Below are 20,968 nucleotides of genomic sequence, written 5' to 3'. Positions count from 1 at the left end.
CAGCGCTGCCAGCACCATGCAGCGGCAGCCCGCACGCGCTGTGCGCAGCCCCTGTGCAGGTCTGGCCCTAGCTCTCCTGTGCACGGGCCCCTGGCTCGCTGCCGCCCTTGGCCCGTGGGGACATGAAGCTCAGTGCGAAGGTGAGCGGGGCAGGGAGACTGAGGGCCGCTTGCCTTGCTGCACCGTGTGCTGCTGCCCTGTGCATCGCCCCCGTGCTATAAATAGCTGCATCCCCATGGCTGCTCTCCTCTGCGTGGCTGCGCAGACGCTGCGCCTTGTTCCTAATGGCGTTTCATTAACAATATAACAATCGTTATCCGTGTGTGAGCCCCCCCGAACTGGTTAATCCACAGTGGAAAATGCAACCCCATGCATGGCCCAGCCCCCCTCCTCCGGCATCTTCAAAGTGCTTTGCAAACATTGATTCCTCCCAGCTCCCCGGTGCAGATTTGCCTCCACTGGTTTGAATCTGAGAAGTCAGGCTAGTGTTAAAGAGGTTATGGGGCGGGGCTAAGCTGCCTGGCTCCTACTCACTTGATTTTTGGAAGTGCTTAGCCAAAGAGCCCATGAAAGTACAGTGGGAGCTATCTGTGCTCGCTCAGCAACTTTGGAAATCAGGTCAGACGTGGCAGACAGACTGGTGTCTTACACAAAGGTCCCTTGTCTTCGCTCCTGTTGCTCTAGAGCAGGGATTTTGAATGCTGCTTACATAGTTAATTATACTTCAATGTTACTGACAAATGGTAGTGACTGCGATCCCAAGGGAGTCTGCTGAGGTCACTAAATTAGGGTGAACTGCAAAGAATGGGGCAGGCAATCCCCAAAGCTGAGGGATATTCCAATACTTAGATTTACCAAGCCACCACAAAGCAGCTTCCATTATACCTCACTGATTACTCAGAAGTCAGCAACACAGTCCCCTTAAAGTAACACAGCCTCAGGCATCCACCTAGACACTCAAGTCAGGTATGATGATTTCTGAAAATCTTATTTCATCATATAAAAAAGTTTCTACCAATCCCAAAGGATTGGACACATTACCTCCCAGCCAATTCTTATGAACTAAAATTTATCAAAAAAGAAAGGAGAGAGAGTATGATTAAAAGATCAATGTACATACAGACATGAGTTCAATTCTTGAGGTTCAGATTCATAGCAGAGATGGTGAGCTTTGTAGTTGCAAAGAGTTCTTTTAGATTGTAGTCCATAGATTATAGTCCAATATCATATCCAGGGTGTTCCAGTTTAACTGGGATCTCAGTCTTGCAACTCAAACTTCCCCTGATGAAGCTTAAGCAGATATGAGATGACAGGATCAGGACCAAGGATCTTTTATACAATTTCAGGCCTTCTTTGCTAGGTCGGAGTCCCTTGGCTTACAATAGACAATCAGGGCAACTTTGAAGTAGGTCCATCACCTGTACTTAGCTACACAAATTAACATAAGGCAATTGCCTGTTTTCCCACCATTCGCAGATGATTGGCTATACATTTCAAAGAGAGATGAATACAAGATATCCCATGTTTACAGTTCATTTAAATGCTAAAATGTTCTTTTGATCTCTGAATTAACAGAATACAGCATAGACAGGGACTGTTTGATTACATTATTGACCTCTACCAATATATATGTTTTTAAGGGTTGAATTTGAGTCATTCATTCTGCAAAAAGAAGAACAGGAGTACTTGTGGCACCTTAGAGACTAACAAATTTATTAGAGCATAAGCTTTCGTGGACTACAGCCCACTTCCACAGTCCACGAAAGCTTATGCTCTAATAAATTTGTTAGTCTCTAAGGTGCCACAAGTACTCCTGTTCTTCTTTTTGCGGATACAGACTAACACGGCTGTTACTCTGAAACCATTCATTCTGCAAGACGCTTAGCCCTTTCTGGTCATGTGTCACAGGTAGAAATTGAGGTTGGAATTCAGTTGTCAAAATTAAGGCTGCAATTTCATGGAGCCAGGCCTCCATTTATTAGAGGGCTTTTTATAAGCACTGGTTGCTCTGGCCTGTTATACTTGGCCATTGATGGAGAAATAGAATAAATAAAACAAAATATTGGCCACCTTTTAGGCATCTCTGCCTGGATCCGTGTGGCTCTGTCTGTTACACCAGGTTGTGTATCTGCTTGATTTCATGGGATCAGTGTGAAAGGCTGTAGAAAATACTTAATGTTACAAATATTATTTATAATGAACCCCATAAATATGCTAACCACTGTGCAAATATACAAGACATAGTCTCTGCTTCTAAGAACTCACAATCTAGCGGTCAAGCAACAGGTGAAGGGTAGGGCAGAGGGATAAAACATACAGTGAAAGTTTTCTTCATGCCTCCTCCCTCCCCATTATGTTAGTTAATGGCTTGTAGAAGGGAGTCTTAAGGAGGGGTTGACAAAGAGCATTTTGAGCATAAGAGGTAGTGTGGGAAAAGAGGACAAGGGAGTCAAGACTGGTATGTGCACAAGGTTGCAAAAGTTGGAATTGGCGCGCAGTTGGGACTGTCGTTGACAATTGTAAAAATAACCCCTCCACCCAGTTAAGTGAGATTCTTTGTGTAACGATGGCAAAAATTTGACTCAAGTCACACCATTTTGCCATCATGTCTCTCCTTGCTTGTAGCTTATGAAACTGTGGCTCATCTCTGCCACAGATGTACGATAATATGTGCTAAGTAAAATGTGTACATAAAATTTTCTAGCCTACCATCTGTGGTGGTGTGAATTTTCTTTAAAAGCTCTTATCTCTCACTGTACAGCCCCTTGTTTTCTCTAGGTCCTGTATGCTAAATGTACACACAATCTGTACATAAACAGTAGATGAATGTTGATATGATGCACGCAAAATCTTTTTCTATTAGCTTTTCTTCTTGCAGTAAGATGGACATGGTGACACGCCAGTACTGTTCGGCAACCGAAAACAAACATAGCTCCCCAGAGCCTATGTATGTGTGTGATGTTTTAGAACACGCTTGATTTAAATGAATGTGTCAACTAAAAATTTTAGGCCCGTTTGAATCTTTTTTAAACAAAATCCAAATTGTAAAATAAACATGTTTTATGCTCTAAACACTTTAAAAATGAAAACCTCAATTACCATGAGCCCTAAATGGAGCATTGTATTAGTACACGAGAATTGAGGCCCTGATCCTGCAAACCATTCCCATGCAAAGGCCCAAGCCAGTGTGGTTCCCCAGAAGCCCAGGGGTTTGCCCATGTGGAGCAGGTTTCAGGATCAAGATCTTAAGTGTTACACTGCAGTGTGATAATAGCATGGTGCTAATGCATGCCAACCAGGAAGTGAAATTAAGCAATCTAATTTCACAATCCAAATGGACTAAAAAGCTACAAGTACCATAACTGGTGAAAAGTAAATGGAATTTTAAGAATTCTTTTGTCTTTAACCATCTGAGATGGTAACAGTAGCATAGGCAAAACATTCTTTTAAACATTTTACTTTCAACAAGAAAGTGGCGCACCATTACTTTAATCTCCGGGCTACTGTAGTAGAGCACAGTGACAGACTTCTCAGTGCTGCCATTCCATTGACAAGTTAGTACTTCAGAAGGTGCATGGGCAGCTCTGGAGCTGCCCTGATCCTGGGACTTACCTAGCACATGGGGCAGCTAGCAAGTAGTTACATTTAAATAAGGAAAGTGGAAGAGATGCCCAGCTTGCAATAGCAATGTATTGTAAGTGTATTAAAGGCTTAAAGGTGTCCACTCTCCTGTCTGGGGGAGGAGGGACGGTCAGGAGAGCATTGGATTGGGACTCAGAAGATCTGGGTTAAATTCCTGGCTCCGCTACAGAATTCCTACATGCCCATGACAAGTCACTCGCTGGGTATGTCTACACTGCAACTGGAGGTGTGATTGCAGCACATGTAGGCAGACCCAAGCTAGCTAGATCAAAGCTAGCACGAGTGACAATAGCAGTGGAACTGTGGGGCAGCACGTGCAGCAGCTGCTCACGAATGTACCAGGGGTCCTGGGTGGGTGGGGCTAGGCCATGCTGCCATGGCTTCACTGCTGTTGTTACTCAAGTTGGCTTGGATACCAAGCAGTGAAGCTGCAGCAGTGCGGACTAGCTGCTAGAGTCACCAGGGTCCCGGGTGGGCTCATACAGCTTGTGCTGCAGTGGCTTCACTGCTCTTGTTATTCAATCAAAGCAGGCTCTGGTATGTCTATCCCTGCTGCAATCTTACCTCCCCAGTGCAGCATAGTCAGACCCTAAGATTCAGTTTCCGCTCTGTAAAATGGACACAGTAGTACTTCCCTCTGTCATAGGGTTTTGTGAACTAAAATTCATAAATACTTGGAAGATAGGGTGACCAGATGTCCCGATTTTATAGGGACAGTCTTGATATTTGGGGCTTTTTCTTATATAGGTGCCTATTACCCCCCCGCCGCCACCCCGTGTCCCGATTTTTTACCCATGCTATTTGGTCACTCTATTAGAAGATGTTTCAGATACTATAATGAAGGAGTCACATGTGTCTCTGAACAGAGACATTCAATTTCCTTTAAGTCTAGAGAGATCTCACACTGAATTTCAGGGAGGTAGAGTTTTAGCCAAGAGTTCTGCTGAAATCTGTTAGTTCAACTCCTCAGACGGCCAACTATCAGCACCAGCCTTCAGTATAAACTACTGGTGGCAGGTACTGAGCAAAGCAAACATTTCCCAGTCTGCAGCTTGCAGACCTGTTTCCTTCCTCAGTAGCTAGACCTGTGGGGGAGATCACACAAGTCATCACAGGCCTGCATAATCTCCAGTCCCCCTCCCAGGAGTGGGAGGCAACCTCTGGCATGATTCTTCCCATCTGGCACATTGGTGCTCCACACATTCAAAGGCCAGACCTGCCAGCGAGATGCACTGTTAGCACACCGTGAGCTCCTCTACTGTAGGAATCCAAGCTACTACTGCACTGAAAGCCCAGGCTCAGCCTGAAACGCTGAGATTCAAAGAGCTCCCCCTCGGATTTTAGCAGGCTGGCCTGTACCTGTAGTAAAATCACAGTGATAAAAACAAGCAGAAACGTCTGTTAGATATTTAGCTAGGAAGCAAAGACATGTATGCAATGCCCAGCATCAGTGGTGTAGTGGTAAAAAAAGAAGCGGGCAAACTAATCTAACCTAAACTCCATATTCCCCAAATGAAAGTCAGGTAAACTCAATTTACCTGAATTTACCCTTGACTGTACTACTGCCCAGCATGCTGCTGGTGCTCAGTAAATAATATATGCTCTAAAACGTCCCTGGGGGGTAAAAGAACCCCTTTTAATTATCTTTTGCATGTGCTGCCTTAATTCCTGGAAAATTAAGCTTGTAGGAGGCTGTGGATCACAGCTGTATCATCACGGTCTGTGCTCTTGTCAGATCCCAGGCGGTAAGCAGGAGCAAACTGAGTCAATACTTAAGAAAGCCCCAGGGTAAATCCAGATGCTGCAGGAAATGGTGTTGGTGAACCAGTATGTGGCACTTTCCCCTCTGAAAAAAGAACGAGGAATCCTTGTGGCACCTTAGAGACTAACATTTATTTGGGCATAAGCTTTCGTGGGCTAAAGCCCACTTCATCAGATGCATGCAGTGGAAAATACAATAGGAAGATAGATATATCTATATATATACACACACACACACACACACACGACATGAAAAAATGGGTGTTGCCATACTAACTATAACAAGAGTAAAATCAACTGTTGGAAATGGGCCATCCTGATTATCACTACAAAAGTTTTTTTTTTCCTCCTGCTGATAATAGCCCACCTTAACTAATTACTCTCATTATAGTTAGTATGACAACACCCATTTTTTCATGCCCTCTGTGTATATATATCTCCCTACTGTTTTTTCCACTGCATGCATCCTATGAAATGGGTTTTAGCCCACGAAAGCTTATGCTCAAATACATTTGTTAGTCTCTAAGGTGCCACAAGTATTCCTGTTCTTTTTGCTGATACACACTAACACGGCTACCACTCTGAAACCTTTCCCCTCTGAGTTAGTACAGAACCAAATTCCTCACTGTGTTATTAGGAGCATCGTGCTACTGGAGGTGCTGGCTTTTTGAAGAGATGTAAAACTGAGGTTCTGATCACTTGTGATCATGAAAGTTCTCATGGAAGTTTTTATAAAATTAGGGCTATTAACCTCTCCCCACCCCCCAGCTAAATTCCATACAGTGTAGCTACATTCTGCCTACGTCAGAATACTTTCTTCAGTTTCAGATGGACACAGGGGTACTCTTCATTTCCTGTCCTAAACTGTTGTGTAGTGTGTATGTTAAACTGCTGCTCCCCAGAGTTGGATGGATTTCAGTGGAGTGATAATTCTCAGAGCACTTTGGATGAAAAATGTGATATAGTTGTAAGGTATAATAACAATATTACATAGAGCTTTTCATCAATAGATCTCAAAGCGCGTTACAAAGGAAGTCATTATCATTATCCCTATTTCACAGTTGAGGTAACTGGGACACAGAGAGGGGAAAGTGACTATTAAATACTTTATAAAATCTGCCATTAGTGAATTAGATGCATTAAATGTTTTGGTTAATTAACGATAACTTGAATAGGATTTTTTTTTATGAGCGGGGTGTCCAATGATACTAGATCATCAATCTTGCACAACAGCAATTAAAAAAAAAAAAAAAAGGATTAATGCAAAGCTTTACAAGCAAAATCTCTTGAAGGGATGTGTTATTTCCTGTAGGTGGCATGAACATATCATACAATTACCACCCGATAAGTATTTTGCAGCTTGGAGACTGTTTGGCAGATTGGTGATTTTGCAGTAAAGTTTTAAGCATTGGCAAAGCTTGGTGCCAAAGGGTTTATTAACCAACATCACTGGGCTTTTTGTTAGTTTTTTTACATAACAAACACCTATAAAATTCCCGTTGCTGTTGTCCAAGAGTTGAGTTGTTGCTTTTCTTCTTTTTCCTTGAAAGGACATGGATAGCCTGGTAAGTGGTAACCACACCTCCTTTATAATACACCGAGTCACAAGTTTTAGTCACTGAGATGGAAAAATTCTATTGTCTGACAGCCTGAGACAACCAAAATCCAGACCTGCAACAAGAGTCATTAAATGACTGTCCCCTAGACAAAGCTGCTTTCCTGCACCGAACAATCCTGGGATAATTGACCAGTGAATCCAACTGATTTTGTTTGCTTGTAAACAGCACTGAACTGAATAAAATAATCAATGACTTGCTAAATCCCTTCTCTTGCTCCATTCAGTCAGCAGCTCCCTGCCTAATTCTTCACTTTGGAAAGAGCGCACATGGTTAACTACACAAGGCCACCAGGTTATCGTCCATATTTCCATACTTTATAGCTAGACTTGAGACCTTTGGACAAGTTACCATTAAAAAAAACAACATTTGTAGCAAATCATCATATTCATGCACACATTGGATTATCCTCCGGGGCAGATACCAGGATGTTGCAAATAAAATTACACCTGCACTTCACATTAGTAAAACAAAAGAACAAATAAGCAGCATGTTCCCCAGATTACCCTACTGGAAACTTCAATAGACTCCATTAAAATCATTCAAGTAGTCACTGGCAGATTCTGCTGGCCTCTGGTAGTTCTTACTGGAGGATCAACTGCCCCAGGACCTAAAAGACTGATTGCTCTGTTCCAAACCTATACCCCAGCTCAGCAAAGCATTTAAGCATACACTGAACTTTAAGCAAGTGCTTTACTGAATAGGGGTGCTTTGCTGAACTGGATCCCTAGTTAACAACTGGAACTAGTAGGAACCCACTGAACATTTTCTACTGGAATTTCCTCCAGGGTAGTAACTCGTGATGCCAGGACTTACTCTGCAAGTTCAAATATTTGTAACTCATGAAATGAGGGGGGAAATCGGCCCCTTTCAATGCATGTTCAGTTTACGTTATCTGCATGCAGTATTACAATCTGGATTTAGGTGCCCAGCAGCAGATGCCAAGGTTTGAAAACGTTGGCCTTTCACCTCTCTGGGCCCCAGTTTCCACACCTATTAAATGGTGCTAATAACATGTCAAAGAAGTGTTGTGAGGCTTAATTAATTAATGTGTATGAAGCATTTTGAGACCCTTGGCTGGAAGGACCTGTATGAATGCAAAAGTATTGTGTTAATGACATAGCTCCAAGATGGGTTATGGGAAATTGTAACAGGGGACACTCCTCGAGTGCCTCCTGTTGCTGCATGCAGTACTGCAGGCCTTTTTCTGCGACTGGAGCCCCCTGTATGTTGCTGACCTTTCTTGGTGGGTCTTCAGTGGCTTGGCTCTCTGGTCAGGTCACACAGTCAAAAAGGAACCCCTTCTGGGATAGCAAAAAGCCCAACAAACTGTCTGCCCTTGTCGGGGTCTTCAGTTGCAGCTCTAGGGCCTTTAAATTCAGTCCTTTGCTTGGGCTTCTAAACGAGCCTTGTCTTCTTCTCAGGTGCTGGGTCACTTTGCCAGTGGCTGGTTAAGGATATCTTTATACAGATTCAGCAGGACTTCTGTACTGTTTTGCCCACAGCTTTTAGTATCTGGCTTAGTAGCACCTGCTGTTGTTCTTTCTGTAACTACACTGTTGCATGGATAATAAATAATAAATAAATAAATTAATGGAGATATCCTATCTCCTAGAACTGGAAGGGACCTTGAAAGGTCATTGAGTCCAGCCCCCTGCCTTCACTAGCAGGACCAAGTACTGGATGTCATTCAGTATGTTAGGATCATTTTTAATCTTCCTTTTTCCTCCTGGGGAGAGCTCTTTTTAGCTGGGGTCTGGCTGTGGCCTTGCCTTGCAGCCTTGTTGTGTTCCTGTATCATCTGAGCTAGGGCATGGCAGCTCTTAATTTCAACTGTCTCAGGGTGCAACCACTACAACTCTTTTCTAAGTGTAACCACACACCTCCTGGGTGTGGTGTTCTGTCCCCTCTAGTGGCAGCGAGTCCACTCAGAGATTAATGAGTCTGCTACAGCCTTAGCTAAGAGCCCCATGACTTTTAGCTCATGCATTAAGCTCCAAAGGTCCCAGGTTCAGTCCTGCCCAACGACAACTGGGGTCTGTCAATGTTACATGAGGATGACTCCTTCAGGCTCTCCAGTTCTTTACCTTTATCCATGCTGGACCTGAAGCAAGTTGGACCTGAAGCAAGTTCTGGAGCTTATTCTGCTCCTTCTGCAGCATCAAACACTTGTTCCCAAATCTCTTTTTTTCAATTCTGGCCAAGTCCTGTTCCCACTGTATAGCTTGAGCTCACATCCTGTCTCGAGGAGCACCTCTCTTCGAGTTCTTGCAAGTCCTCAACCCTTTGGGCCTGTAGGATATTGAGTTGAGCCATGACTTCCTCTTTGACCCTGTCTTCTACTTTTCTCCATTCCAGTAGGGGTTGGGTTTGTTGAGTAGCTGTAAAGGCTACGGCCCTCACAGCAGCCTCTGTAGTCGACACAATCTCTGTATTAGTGGCTGTTGATACTAAATCTGTCACTGGGTAGTGAATCCACACACTTATACCATCTTCCCAGGTTCTTGAATCCTTACCGCATTCACCTGTGGGAATATAAGCTTTCTGGTCAGCAGTCACCAAGCTTGTGTGCTCATCACACCTCTCTGCACTCTTCTGGACCATCAACCTCAGTCCTCTAATTTCCTCCATTTGTTCCAGGAGGTGGTTGTTGGCTTGGATGTTGAGGTCATCCTGCTGTCCCGTGACCGTCTCCTTCTTGCTCCCTTGTTGCTGCAGCTCCCATCTGAGCACTGCCGCCCCACCCCGCCCTTGGCTGGCTCCTCCGGCCACACTGTGGCCATGCTGCGCCCCCCCCCCCTTGCTCCTCCGGCCGCGCCGCCCCCCCATGGCTGTAGAGGGAGGCTGGCAGAGGACAGGGGGTTTGTGGGGAGGTGGAGGGGAGGGATGTAGAGGGAGGGTAGCAGGGGACAGGGGGTTTGAGGGGAGGTGAAGGGGAGGATGTGGAGGGAGGGTGGCAGAGGACGGGGGTACGAGGGGAGGTGAAGGGGAGGATGTGGAGGGAGGGGGACAGGGGGTTTGACTTGAGGGGAGATGGAGGGGAGGATGTAGGGAGGGTGGCAGAGAACGGGGGTACGAGGAGAGGTGAAGGGGAGGGAAAGGCAGGGGAACAGGGTACATGGGAGGGGTACACGGGGTCTGGAGCTTGGGGAGGGGTTACCGGGGATGGGCGTGGACTGGGGTCCCCGGGACTCTCTGTGCAGAGGGGGCTGGAGCTGCCCCCGGGACCGGGAGAGCCTGGGAGTCTGCTGCCTGCCCTTCCGCTGCTTCTTTCCGGGGCCCGGCTGCTAGGCCCAGCCCAGCCAGCAGCAGAGAACAAACTCCACTGTCACTGCCTCGGAGGGGCTCGCCACCTGCAGTGCCAGCCCAGGCTCAGTGCTGGCGCTACCCCTTGCAGGGTGGGGGCAGAAAGCAGCGAGCCCCGCCAGGCGCGGTCCGAGCGAGCTGCAGCCCGGCTCGCCCGCTCAGCCTGGGGGCACTGCCCTGCCCGGGGCTGCTGGCGGAGCCTGGCTGTGGGCGGGTCACGCTGACAGGCTGCAGCGGGAGGGGGGGAAGCCCCCCCCATGGCTGCCGGCCACCAGCCTGCGCCCCCCCCTCGCTCCTCCAGCCGGTGTATCCCGGCTGCGCTTCGGGCCGCATGCCGCGTCCCCCCCGCTCCCTCATCCGGAGCCCCAGGAGAACGGAGTGAAACCTCCGGACCCGCTCTCCCGGCCGCAGCGCCGGACTCCGCTCTCTGCCCCGGTTGCAGCGTCGGCCGGAGCACCGCGAGACCCCCGGACCTGCTCCCCCAGCCAGAGCCCCGGGCGGAGCGCAGAGAAACCCCTGGATCCACTCCCCTGGCCGGGGTGCCGGGCGGAGCGCGGCCAACCCCCCTGCCCTGCTCTCCCGGCCGAAGCGTCGGACCCCGCTCCCTCGGTTGCAGCTCCTGCCGCAGTGTGGCCAGACCCCTGGACCCACTCCCCCAACCAGAGCCCCGGGCAGAGCACAGAGAAACCCCTGGAGCCACTCCCCCGGCCGGAGACCCGGGTGGAGCGCAGCGAGCCCCCCGGACCTGCTCCCCCAGCTGGAGCCCCAGGCCAGACCCCCGGACCCGCTCCCTGGCCAGAGCTCCGGGCGGAATGCAGCGAAACCAGCCTGTGCCCCCCCTCACTCCTCCAGCCACTTTTGGAAAGGCGCGACTTTGGGGAAAATGTGCTGAGGGGAAGCAGCTGCTTCCTCTGCACCCCACTAGCTACACTACTGTGGTTAGGGTGCTAGCCGGGAGGACCAGGTTCAAATTCCTGTTCTGTCATATAGATTTCCTGTCTGACCTTACACAAGTCATTTAGTTTTTCTGTGCCTCAGTTCCCCATCCATAAAATGGGGATAACAACACTTACAGAGCTCAGAGGTGTTGGGAGAATAAATGCATTAAAGACTGAGGCAAGCAGATACTATGGTAATGGGGGCCAGATGCGTATTTAAAATGGACAGAACACAACAACCTTTCCTTGTCTTCCCTGGCCAGACATGGGCAGTATCGTCTCACCTAAACTGATTTTTTTTTTAAATGGTGATTAAACACAATTAAATTTTCTAGTTGAGATTAGCTTAATTGAACCAAGATCAAAATGCTGATGTATTCTGATCTCCTGTTATAATAGAAGACTTAAGGCCAGGGTAGACATCCGGAGCTGACAGGACGAATTCCATTCCTACATATAAAGCTGTTGTTGGCAATACTGGGAGCTAAAAGGCTGAAATAAACCTTTGTTTGTTTTTTTAAATTCTTCATTTGTTAAAATCTGTCATTTTCTGTTTTTATGAAGTGCTAATGGATCCCTGTTTTTAGCCAAGTTATTAAAATTCCTTAAGCTTTGCTAGATCCTACTGGGTGGCTTATATATTTTATTTTCTTATTACAGTGTGTAAAGGATTTTTGGACAGATTTTACAACTCATTAAAAGAAAAACATTCTGACTTCACCGTAGCCACCATAGAGAAAGAACTGGTTAACAGCTGCCTGGATACAAAAGGAAAAGAACACCGCTTGGTACTAGTCTCTTTTGTCTTTAAGTTCATGATGCTTTATAAAAAAAAATACTGATTAATTGGTTCTTTGATAAAATAATATTGGTTCATCTGCACTGTTATTTAGTATTGACCAGTAGGTCACTGTTTCAAATCCAGCTACATCAACAGTGGCTGAAAATTATTACCAACTGCTAACTTACATAAAATAAGTTTGAAGGTTTCTGTTTAATTTCAGATGTATAAGGGTCCACATTATTAAGACACTAATCAAAAGCCTACACCCTACAGTTGGATGGGCACAACACATTTTTCAAGCCTGTGGTAGGTGCGTCTCTGTATTACTGTGCTGTGACCTGCACAGTCTTGAGTAAGTAGAAGAGCTGTCATTGTGCCAGGATGTGGGCTGAGGCTGCAGAGACCAAAGGCCATTAGGCCACCCTCCATTTTGGAAGTGGGGGCCTCTGGACTGCAGAAGAGACTGGGGCTGGCTGAAGCCTACTGCAGTATCTAACTGCTGTAATGTTATGTTAGTTGTTAATGCCAAGTTCTCCTGCCATGCCTTAATGCTGAGTCCCTCACAATTCAGAGGCTTTTCAGCTGTTTCCCAGTGTTCACTGGGGAGAAAAAATGCCCTTCATTCTTCTTTCTGCTCTGCTAAGCCGCCAAGTGATGATAAGGAGTGGGAGAGGAATCACTGAGCCCCATGGGGAAGAGCTTCTGGGAGGGCACAATGCTGCAGTGCTATTCAGCACCTCACCAGCCTGGCTTTAAGCTAGTGACAGTCCCAATGACAGCTGTGGTGTCTTTAGCTTTGTTATGCATGGGTGGTCTGTATTCTGCCACTTTAAATCTTTAAGGACTGTTATTTGCAAAGACTGGCAGCCATTTTGTTTTCAGTTCATTGAAGACTGTTACATGACACACACACACTGACGTCACTATGTCCTCTCTTGTTTTGTTAGCCTCCTAGAGCCAAGTTTTGCTATTGTTTGTATTACTGTAGTATCAACACTGCATAGGAGCATGTCATGGACCAGGACCCCATTGTGCTTGGTACCGTACAAACCCTGAACAAAAAGACTGTCCCCGCCCCAAAGAGTCTACGGTCTAAATGTAAGACAAGAGACAACAAGTGGATACAGACAGACAGATGGGGGAGCACAAGGAAGCAACAAATCAGTCTTGGGCAGTGTGATGGGCAGTGGCCTCAGCACACCAACTGCCTAACCATTCTCATGCTGAATAGTACCCCATACGCCAAGTAGTCCCATTTTCCTCAGTGAGACTATTCAACATGAGTAAGGGAGGCAAAATCTGACCCCTAATACAAAACAAAGATCCTTCTGGTTGGAAGTATCGGTTTGCTCTCTGCCTATTGAAAGACGTAACAAAAATGGGCCATTATTTTCCATCAGATGCACCCCATTCTAGAAGGTGTTATGATAAGATCGAAATGTCCCATTGGTAACAAATTATGATTTATTGAGTTAACAGAGTGATATAATTCATGTCCTGGGGACAGAATTTCATATTTTCAATGGCTTATTTAATAACAATACTTTGTACAAAATAGTAATCAGAGTAAGAGGAATCTGTTATTTGCACAAATCTGTTTTTTTGCACAATAACAGTTTCCAAGCTGCCTCATATATAAGGTGTATCTAACACAAACACACCTCATTTTCTGTGAGATGTGCCAGACCTCAATATCCCAACATTCCACCAAGCATAACAAAGCATTCATTTAACACACCACCCTGGGGAAGGTCCTTCTGTCAAAAGAGGAAGTGGTAGAAGTCGAGTTTTAGGGTACAATCCTTCAGGGTGCTAAGCGTCCTCAAATCCCATCAACTTCAATGGGAATTGGAGGTATACAGTACTTCACGTGAACCCCTCAGCAGTTGGCAGGTGCCACTCCCCGTTTTGTCTTAATGCTGATGATATATCCTGCTTGTTTCAGTGCTATTACATTGGGGCAACAAGCGATGCAGCCACGAAGATCATCAGCGCGGTCAGCCGCCCAATGAGTGCTCATGTGCCTGTGTCGAAGATATGCGAGAAACTGAAGAAGAACGACATTCAGATCTGTGAGCTCAAATATGGTAGGGCCAGAGTCTGGAGCAAACTGGGGGGCCTAGAGATCTAGTTACATTCTGTACCTAGTTATCCCCATGTATTCCCATTGGCTCCTACCTACATACCACATCTCTATTCATTGTCAAGTGGGATGTAGAAAGGAAAATAAATAGGTTTGTACTCTTTTTGCTTCTCCAAAATTAGGCCAGAAATGCCCTCCCCCAATTAGAAATATCAGGCGCATTAAGTCTTGTCTTCACTATTTTTGCTGGAGGACTCTTTGGCTGGCTTAGGTATGTGGGTGGGCACTCTCTCAGCCCTTACATGAAGGGGCAGTTGTGTTGAACTCTTTAAAGAGAGGTTCATGTGTTTGAGGTAAGTAGCTGTTAACAAAAAACAAATCATTTTAAACATGGTGAATTAAAAAAACCTCTCTTCTCTCTCTTCAGTTAGGCTGTATTTCCTTTGTGTAACTGATGTTGAATACTTACTTCTTTCCACTTGTCCATGTAGTTTTCTGTGATAAAACTAAATGTATAATGTAAAAAACAAGCAAGGAAAAAAATCCTTGTAATTTATGTGTGTATTAAAAACCCTTTCAGGCCAGTATGCACCAGGAAGAAGCAGAAACAAAGTACAACCCCTTTGGTCCTTTCCTTCGCAAGTCACCTTCAATTTGAAGAACTGGCAGGGTGCTGACCCCATGCCTGTTATCCTTCATTTGTGTTTTAACGTCTCTAACCAGAGGCAAAGGCATCCTGTTGTCCAGCTGAGCAGAACCACTCACATGGCACGCTTGGGTATATTTGCAAGCAATTTTTATGCAGGAATTGGAACGGATGCCAGGCAGGGCTTAAGAAGCTTAGGAAGTGAGCTCTGCTAAGCCAGTTCCACAAGGAATCAGCCTGCCCACACAAACCATTTAAAATAAAGTCTTTACTACTGGATGCCAAGCCACAGAGTGGTGGTGAGGAATGGCCAAGGAAATTACTAACTCATGAAAATGCACCTTCTTCCATTCTCTCTACCCGATTCAGCCAGTATTTCCATCCTGCCTTTAGGACACTGAAATGTCCTGTTCCCCCTCCCCTCCCGCGAGAGTTACTCTGACCCAACGTCCGCCGCACCAATATGTTGCTAAAGCTCAGAGTCCTTAGGGCGTGATGCAAAGCCCACGGAAAACAGCATGAGTCCTGCTGTTGGCATCAGGGAGCAGTGTTGTCTAGCTTTGCCAGTTCCAACTGTGAAGGTTTCTATGCAGAATAAGGGCTACTGTTGAGAAGCCGGCCATTTAACAGGCCCAATTCTTTCCCCTGCGCGGTTGTGGGAGCTGTTTCATCGTCTCCAAAGGCACAATGTCTTTTTATTATGAAGTTGAAAATGGTTGAAAATTCTAAAAGCGTAAAATGATCACCAATTTTTTTTAAAGGGTTTTGATTTTATTTTTAAAAGGACGTATCATGACTCATCTTCCTCCTCAGAGAACTTCAAACTGCTCACCAGCGGTCTCTCTCCAGATAGAAGTGAAATGCTGTGCTGTTCAACATACTCATAAATGATCTGGAAAAGGGGGTGAACAGCGAGATGGCAAAATTTGCAGATAATAGAAAGTTACTCAAGATAAAACTGACTGCAAAGAGTTACAAAGGGATCTCCCTAAACTGGGTGATTGGGCAACAAAATGGCAGATGAAGTTCAATGCTGATAAGTGCATAATGCACATTTGGAAAACAATCCTAACTATACATACAAAATGAGGGGGGTCTAAATTAACCGTTGCCATTCAAGAAAGATCTTGGAGTCATCGTGGATAGTTCTCTGAAAACATCTGCTCAATGTGCAGTGGTAGTCAAAAAAGCTAACAGAATGTTAGGAACCATTAGGAAAGGGATAGATAATATTGCCACCGTATAAATCCATGGTATACCTATACCTTGAATACTGCATGCAGTTCCAGGTTCCCAGATCTTAAAAAAAAAAAAAAAGAAAGAATTGGAAGAGGTACAGCTAAGGGCAACAAAAGTGATTATTCGTATGGAATAGCTTCCATATGAGGTGAGATGAAAAAAAAACTGGGGCTGTTCAGCTTGGAAAAGAGAGGAGTAAGAGGGGGTAGATAGAAGTCTATGATATCATGAATGGTGTGGAGAAAGTGAATAGGGAAGTGTTATTTACCCCTTCACAAAACCTACAAACCACCCAATAAAATTAATAGGCAGCAGGTTTAAAACAAACAAAAGGAAGTACTTCTTCACCCGATGCACAGTCAACCTGTGGAACGCATTGCCAGGGGATGTTGTCTAGGCCAAAACTATAACTGGGTTAAAAAAAGAATGAGATAAGTTCATGGGGGATAGGTCCATCAATGGCTATTGGACAAGATGGTCAAGGACGCAACTCCAACTCTGGGTGACCCTAAGCCTCTGATTGCCAGAAGCTGGGACTGGATAACAGGGGATGGAGCACTTGATAATTGCCCTCTTCTGGTCATTCCCCCCTGAAGCATCTGGTACTGGTCACTGTCAGACAGGATACTGGGCTAGATGGACCATAGGAATGTCTATAATGGGACAGACCAATGTTCTTACTTGCCTTAAAAACAAAGATAGGAGTTACAGCACTATGTGTAGCAAGGGTCCTGCTGGGTACATGTGTCAGTTGAATAAGGCAGAAAAATGGTTGCCAAATTTCCTTATATGAGTCCATGTCTTGTTACATGGGGGCCATAAGGCTCTGTGTTGTAGCTCCTTCAAAGATCTAATCACCATCCTTTTTATATAGACCTCGTTTTGAGCCACAGAAGGTAGGATATTCAGAAGATAGAGGAAGATCTGTCCTTTTAATCAGATTTGGTCAAAAAACAATTCCAAATTTTGCAAAAATCATTGAAAAATGTTATTGAAATTTTGAAAAAAAAACAATAAAAAGAAAATTGAACAATCTGTAACTGGTTGAAAAAAAAACACAATTGATGGATCTTTGTTGAAAACTCCAATTTTCAGTAGTTACAACCATGTACTTCTTATACAAGTGGTCACTTTGAGGAGAAAAGTTGGGTCTGATCCTGTTTTCACACTGGTGTAAATCAGGAGTAACGCCATTAAAGTCAATGGGGTTTCCACTTTTATATGCGTCTTAATGAGATCAGAATCAGATTTGATAGGCCAGATCCTCAGCTGGTATAAATCAGTGCAATTTTATTGTTTTTCACGTGAGCTATGCAGATATACAATAGGTGAGGATCGGGTCCCTTATGTTTAACTTTTTGTCCCTCACTCAACTATCACCTGAGTTATAGGAGATACTTTTGGAACATCTGTAGGAACTGGAATTTTTTTCTTTGGCAACACAGAGGAGTTGAGGACAAATATGAACTCTCCTGTGGTCTCTAAAGCATGTCTCGCGTTCTTTGTTTTTGCAGAAAGGAAACTGGACTTAAACTCGGTGGATCTCTCCAAGATGAGAGTGGCTGAGCTGAAGAAGATCCTGGAGAGCTGGGGAGAAGTGTGCAGAGCATGCATAGAGAAAACAGACTTTGTGAACTTGATTAAGGAGCTGGCACCTAAGTATACACTTACAAACCCCAAATCAGACCTTTGATACTTGTGCCAACCTCGTGCTTGCTATGGTAGGTCACTCTCTGTGCACAAAGTATGACTGACAATGGAATAGCTGGGCTAAAAAACTTATTATTTGGTTACAACTCACAAGTGCCAAAAAACAGAGTTGCTTATCTAGCACCACGAAAGGGCATTGTACTTGACAGACAAGACAAGGTCACTGCACCAAGGAACATAATATATAAGAATCAAATTGTATTTGTACTGCAATAGCAAATAGAGTCTTCAGCCCCACTGTGCTAGCACTGTACATACACATAACAAAAAAATGACCCCTGCCCCAGAGATCTTATACTCTAAAGTAGAAGAGGAGAGACCAAGCCCCACCCTCCTAAACAAACCCAAAATAGACCTTTAGCTAAACCAGTGTTGTCTGCTTTGACCATATTGGTTTAAAAACCATTAAATATTATTAAAAAATACTGTTATTTTCCATGACATAATATATACCATTATAAGCAATTTGATAATAGTATAACTGCATCCACAGTAGAGGGTTGCATCTGTTCAACTACATTGGTTTCTAAACCAATCTGTTTAAATCAATACACAAACTGTGTGGAGACCAGCCTTTCTGTCTGTTCAAACCTGGCTTATATTGGTATAGCTTGCAATGTGCAGGCACAACTTGTACATAAATAAGCCATGTTTAAACCAGTGCAGTAAGTCTCTATGCAGAGGCTTTCACCAGTTGAATTGAATTGGTGAAATTTCTGTAGAAAATCTTCTTTGCAGCCTCTGCCTCATTCATTACACACCTTTTAACTCCTGCAGTGAATGAGGCAGGGGCCTTACAACCAGCATTGTGTAGTGAATGAAGCTGTTATCTCATCCACTGTCCATCTTGTGAATTTCCAGTCCTAGGTCGACACCTTGATATATTCAGGGAAGAGCAATATTTTTATTTAAGCGTTTGGAAACAGAGAAATTAGAGGCGGAAAAGACCTATTTGATTATTTAGTGTATTCCTTCTTCCAGTTGAGGTACTTCAGGGGGTCCACAGGCCCTGCTGATTAACTCCTCCCCCTCCCTCCCTGTGCCTCCTGCATGCCACAGAACAGCTGTTCCTCAGCATGAAGGAGGCGCTGGGAGGGAGGGGAAGGAGTGGAGATGAGGCACGCTCAGGGTGTGTGTGGAAAGAGGCAGGGAAGAGGCGGGGCAGAGGTGGAGCAGGGGCAGGAAGAGGTGGGGCCTTGGAGGAAGGTCTGGAGTGGGGGCAGGGCCTGGGGCTGAGTGGGGGGAGGGAGTTGGGGGTACAGGAAGAATTATAAATCAAAATGGAAGTTCTTGGGTTGCTAAAGTTTGAGAACCGCTGCTCTAGAACATTTTAGGAACTTGCAAACAAACCAACCTACTTTTTTGGTCCATTAAAACTAATTCATTCCTTCTCAGATATTGACACCCTTCAAGTATTTGCAGCTGGCTACCGGTAGCATATCCAACTTATTTGCTGCTTGGCCACAACAAGCATATTTTGCTCTTTTAGGATGGGGTTTTCAAAGGATTTCAATGGAATTTTGGCCCCTAACTCCCTTAGACTCCTTTGAGAATTCCTCAGTTTCTTCATTCTCTCACATATTTTGTTTGGCCTTCTTTGAATTCCCTGAAGTTACTAAGTTGTACCACTAATGTTGACAGAGAGTGTCACTAGATCAAGAAGTTTTGTCCAAGTTTGTTTGAAGTCATTACTTTACATGTATGCACATAAGCCCCAGACCAGCAAGGCACTTAAGCACATGCTCAATTTTAAGCATGTGAAAAGTCCTGTTGAAATCAATGGGACTATTCACATGCTGAAAGTGAAGTAGGTCTTAATTGTTCTTCTGGATTGGGGTTAACTGATTATGATTACAGAGTTCCAACTCATTTTGCAATATGAAAGTGACCTAATACTCAAACATTTACATTTCAGAAAAGAAGGTTTTGTGTACACTGGAGAAAGCGATTTCAGTGCTTATCTTTAGAAGTGTTTGAAATATGGAAGATAGAGGTTACTATGAATTCACTGCCAGATATTTTCATCTTGATTGCATAAATCCCTGCATTTAATTGAAATCCAATGGGTGATTTGCATGATTAATGTTTTATGCTTGCAAAAAAATATTTAAGCCCAGATCCTCAAAGGTATTTAGGCACTAGGTGCCTTTGAAGATCCAGGAATTAGTGGACCCACATCCTAAATTATGTGGGCCAAAATTCTATTATTTAATACAGAGACAACTCACATTGAATTGAAAAGGCATCTACACAACTTTGTTTCTTAGAGAACAGGCTTCATGACTGTCTCCTTTACATGGGTATAAATCAAAAGTAAATTCACTGAAGTCAGTGGAGTTACTCCAGTGTAAACTGCTGTGAGAAAAGAATCAAGCTTGAGATGTCTGCTGTGTGTGTAGTAGGAAAGAACCAGGCTTATACATTAGTAATGACCAGATCTCAAAAGGAATTGAGGTCCAGTTCAGATATGCTTCCAATTGTACAGGTGTGAAATAACCAGCCATCTGTGATATGGTAACCTTGCAATACGTGAAAAGCAACAGAGAGTCCTGTGGCACCTTTAAGACTAACAAATGTATTGAAGCTTAAGCTTTCGTGGGTGAATGCCCACTTCGTCAGACGCATGTAATGGAAATTTCCAGAGGCAGGTATAAATATGCAGGCAAGAATCAGTCTGGAGATAACGAGGTTAGTTCAATCAGGGAGGGTGAGGTCCTCTGCTAGCAGTTGATATGTGAACACCAAGGGAGGAGAAACTGCTTCTCTAGTTGGCTAGCCATTCACAGTCTTTGTTTAATCCTGATCTGATGGTGTCAAATTTGCAAATGAACTGAAGCTCAGCAGTTTCTCTTTGGAGTCTGGTCCTGAAGTTTTTTTGAACTAACCTCGTTATCTCCAGACTGATTCTTGCCTGCATATTTATACCTGCCTCTGGAAATTTCCATTACATGCGTCTGATGAAGTGGGTATTCACCCACGAAAGCTTATGCTCCAATACATTTGTTAATCTTAAAGGTGCCACAGGACTCTCTGTTGCTTTTTACAGATCCAGATTAACACGGCTACCCCTCTGATACTTGCAATATGTGGTTTCTCATAAAGTTTATAGTATTTCCTGCTGCAGAATTACCCTTCCACGAGTTATTTGTGTACTTCTGCTTCTCGCTGAAAGAAGGAACTGCAGTGGTGTGTGAAAATTGAATTAAAGAGAATTAAGTAGAATCTTTTTTGAATTTTAGAAAT

General features: G+C 44.5%; 1 protein-coding gene across 1 annotated transcript; it reads left to right on the top strand.

Moving 5' to 3' along the window:
• Positions 1-5: 5 nt before the first annotated feature.
• Positions 6-20,947, top strand: CDNF (cerebral dopamine neurotrophic factor). Its single transcript, XM_005304483.5, has 4 exons — positions 6-140; positions 11,924-12,051; positions 13,993-14,134; positions 17,530-20,947. The coding sequence occupies exons 1-4, from the start codon at positions 17-19 to the stop codon at positions 17,706-17,708; spliced, it is 573 nt and encodes a 190-aa protein (XP_005304540.1). The 5' UTR covers positions 6-16; the 3' UTR covers positions 17,709-20,947.
• The last annotated feature ends 21 nt before the right edge of the window (positions 20,948-20,968 follow it).

This window comes from Chrysemys picta, chromosome 1, assembly GCF_011386835.1.
Source record: "Chrysemys picta bellii isolate R12L10 chromosome 1, ASM1138683v2, whole genome shotgun sequence".
In the NCBI taxonomy this organism is placed as follows: Eukaryota; Metazoa; Chordata; order Testudines; family Emydidae; genus Chrysemys; species Chrysemys picta.
Note: the sequence above shows the minus strand (reverse complement) of the source record. Positions and strands in the feature narration are given on the sequence as shown.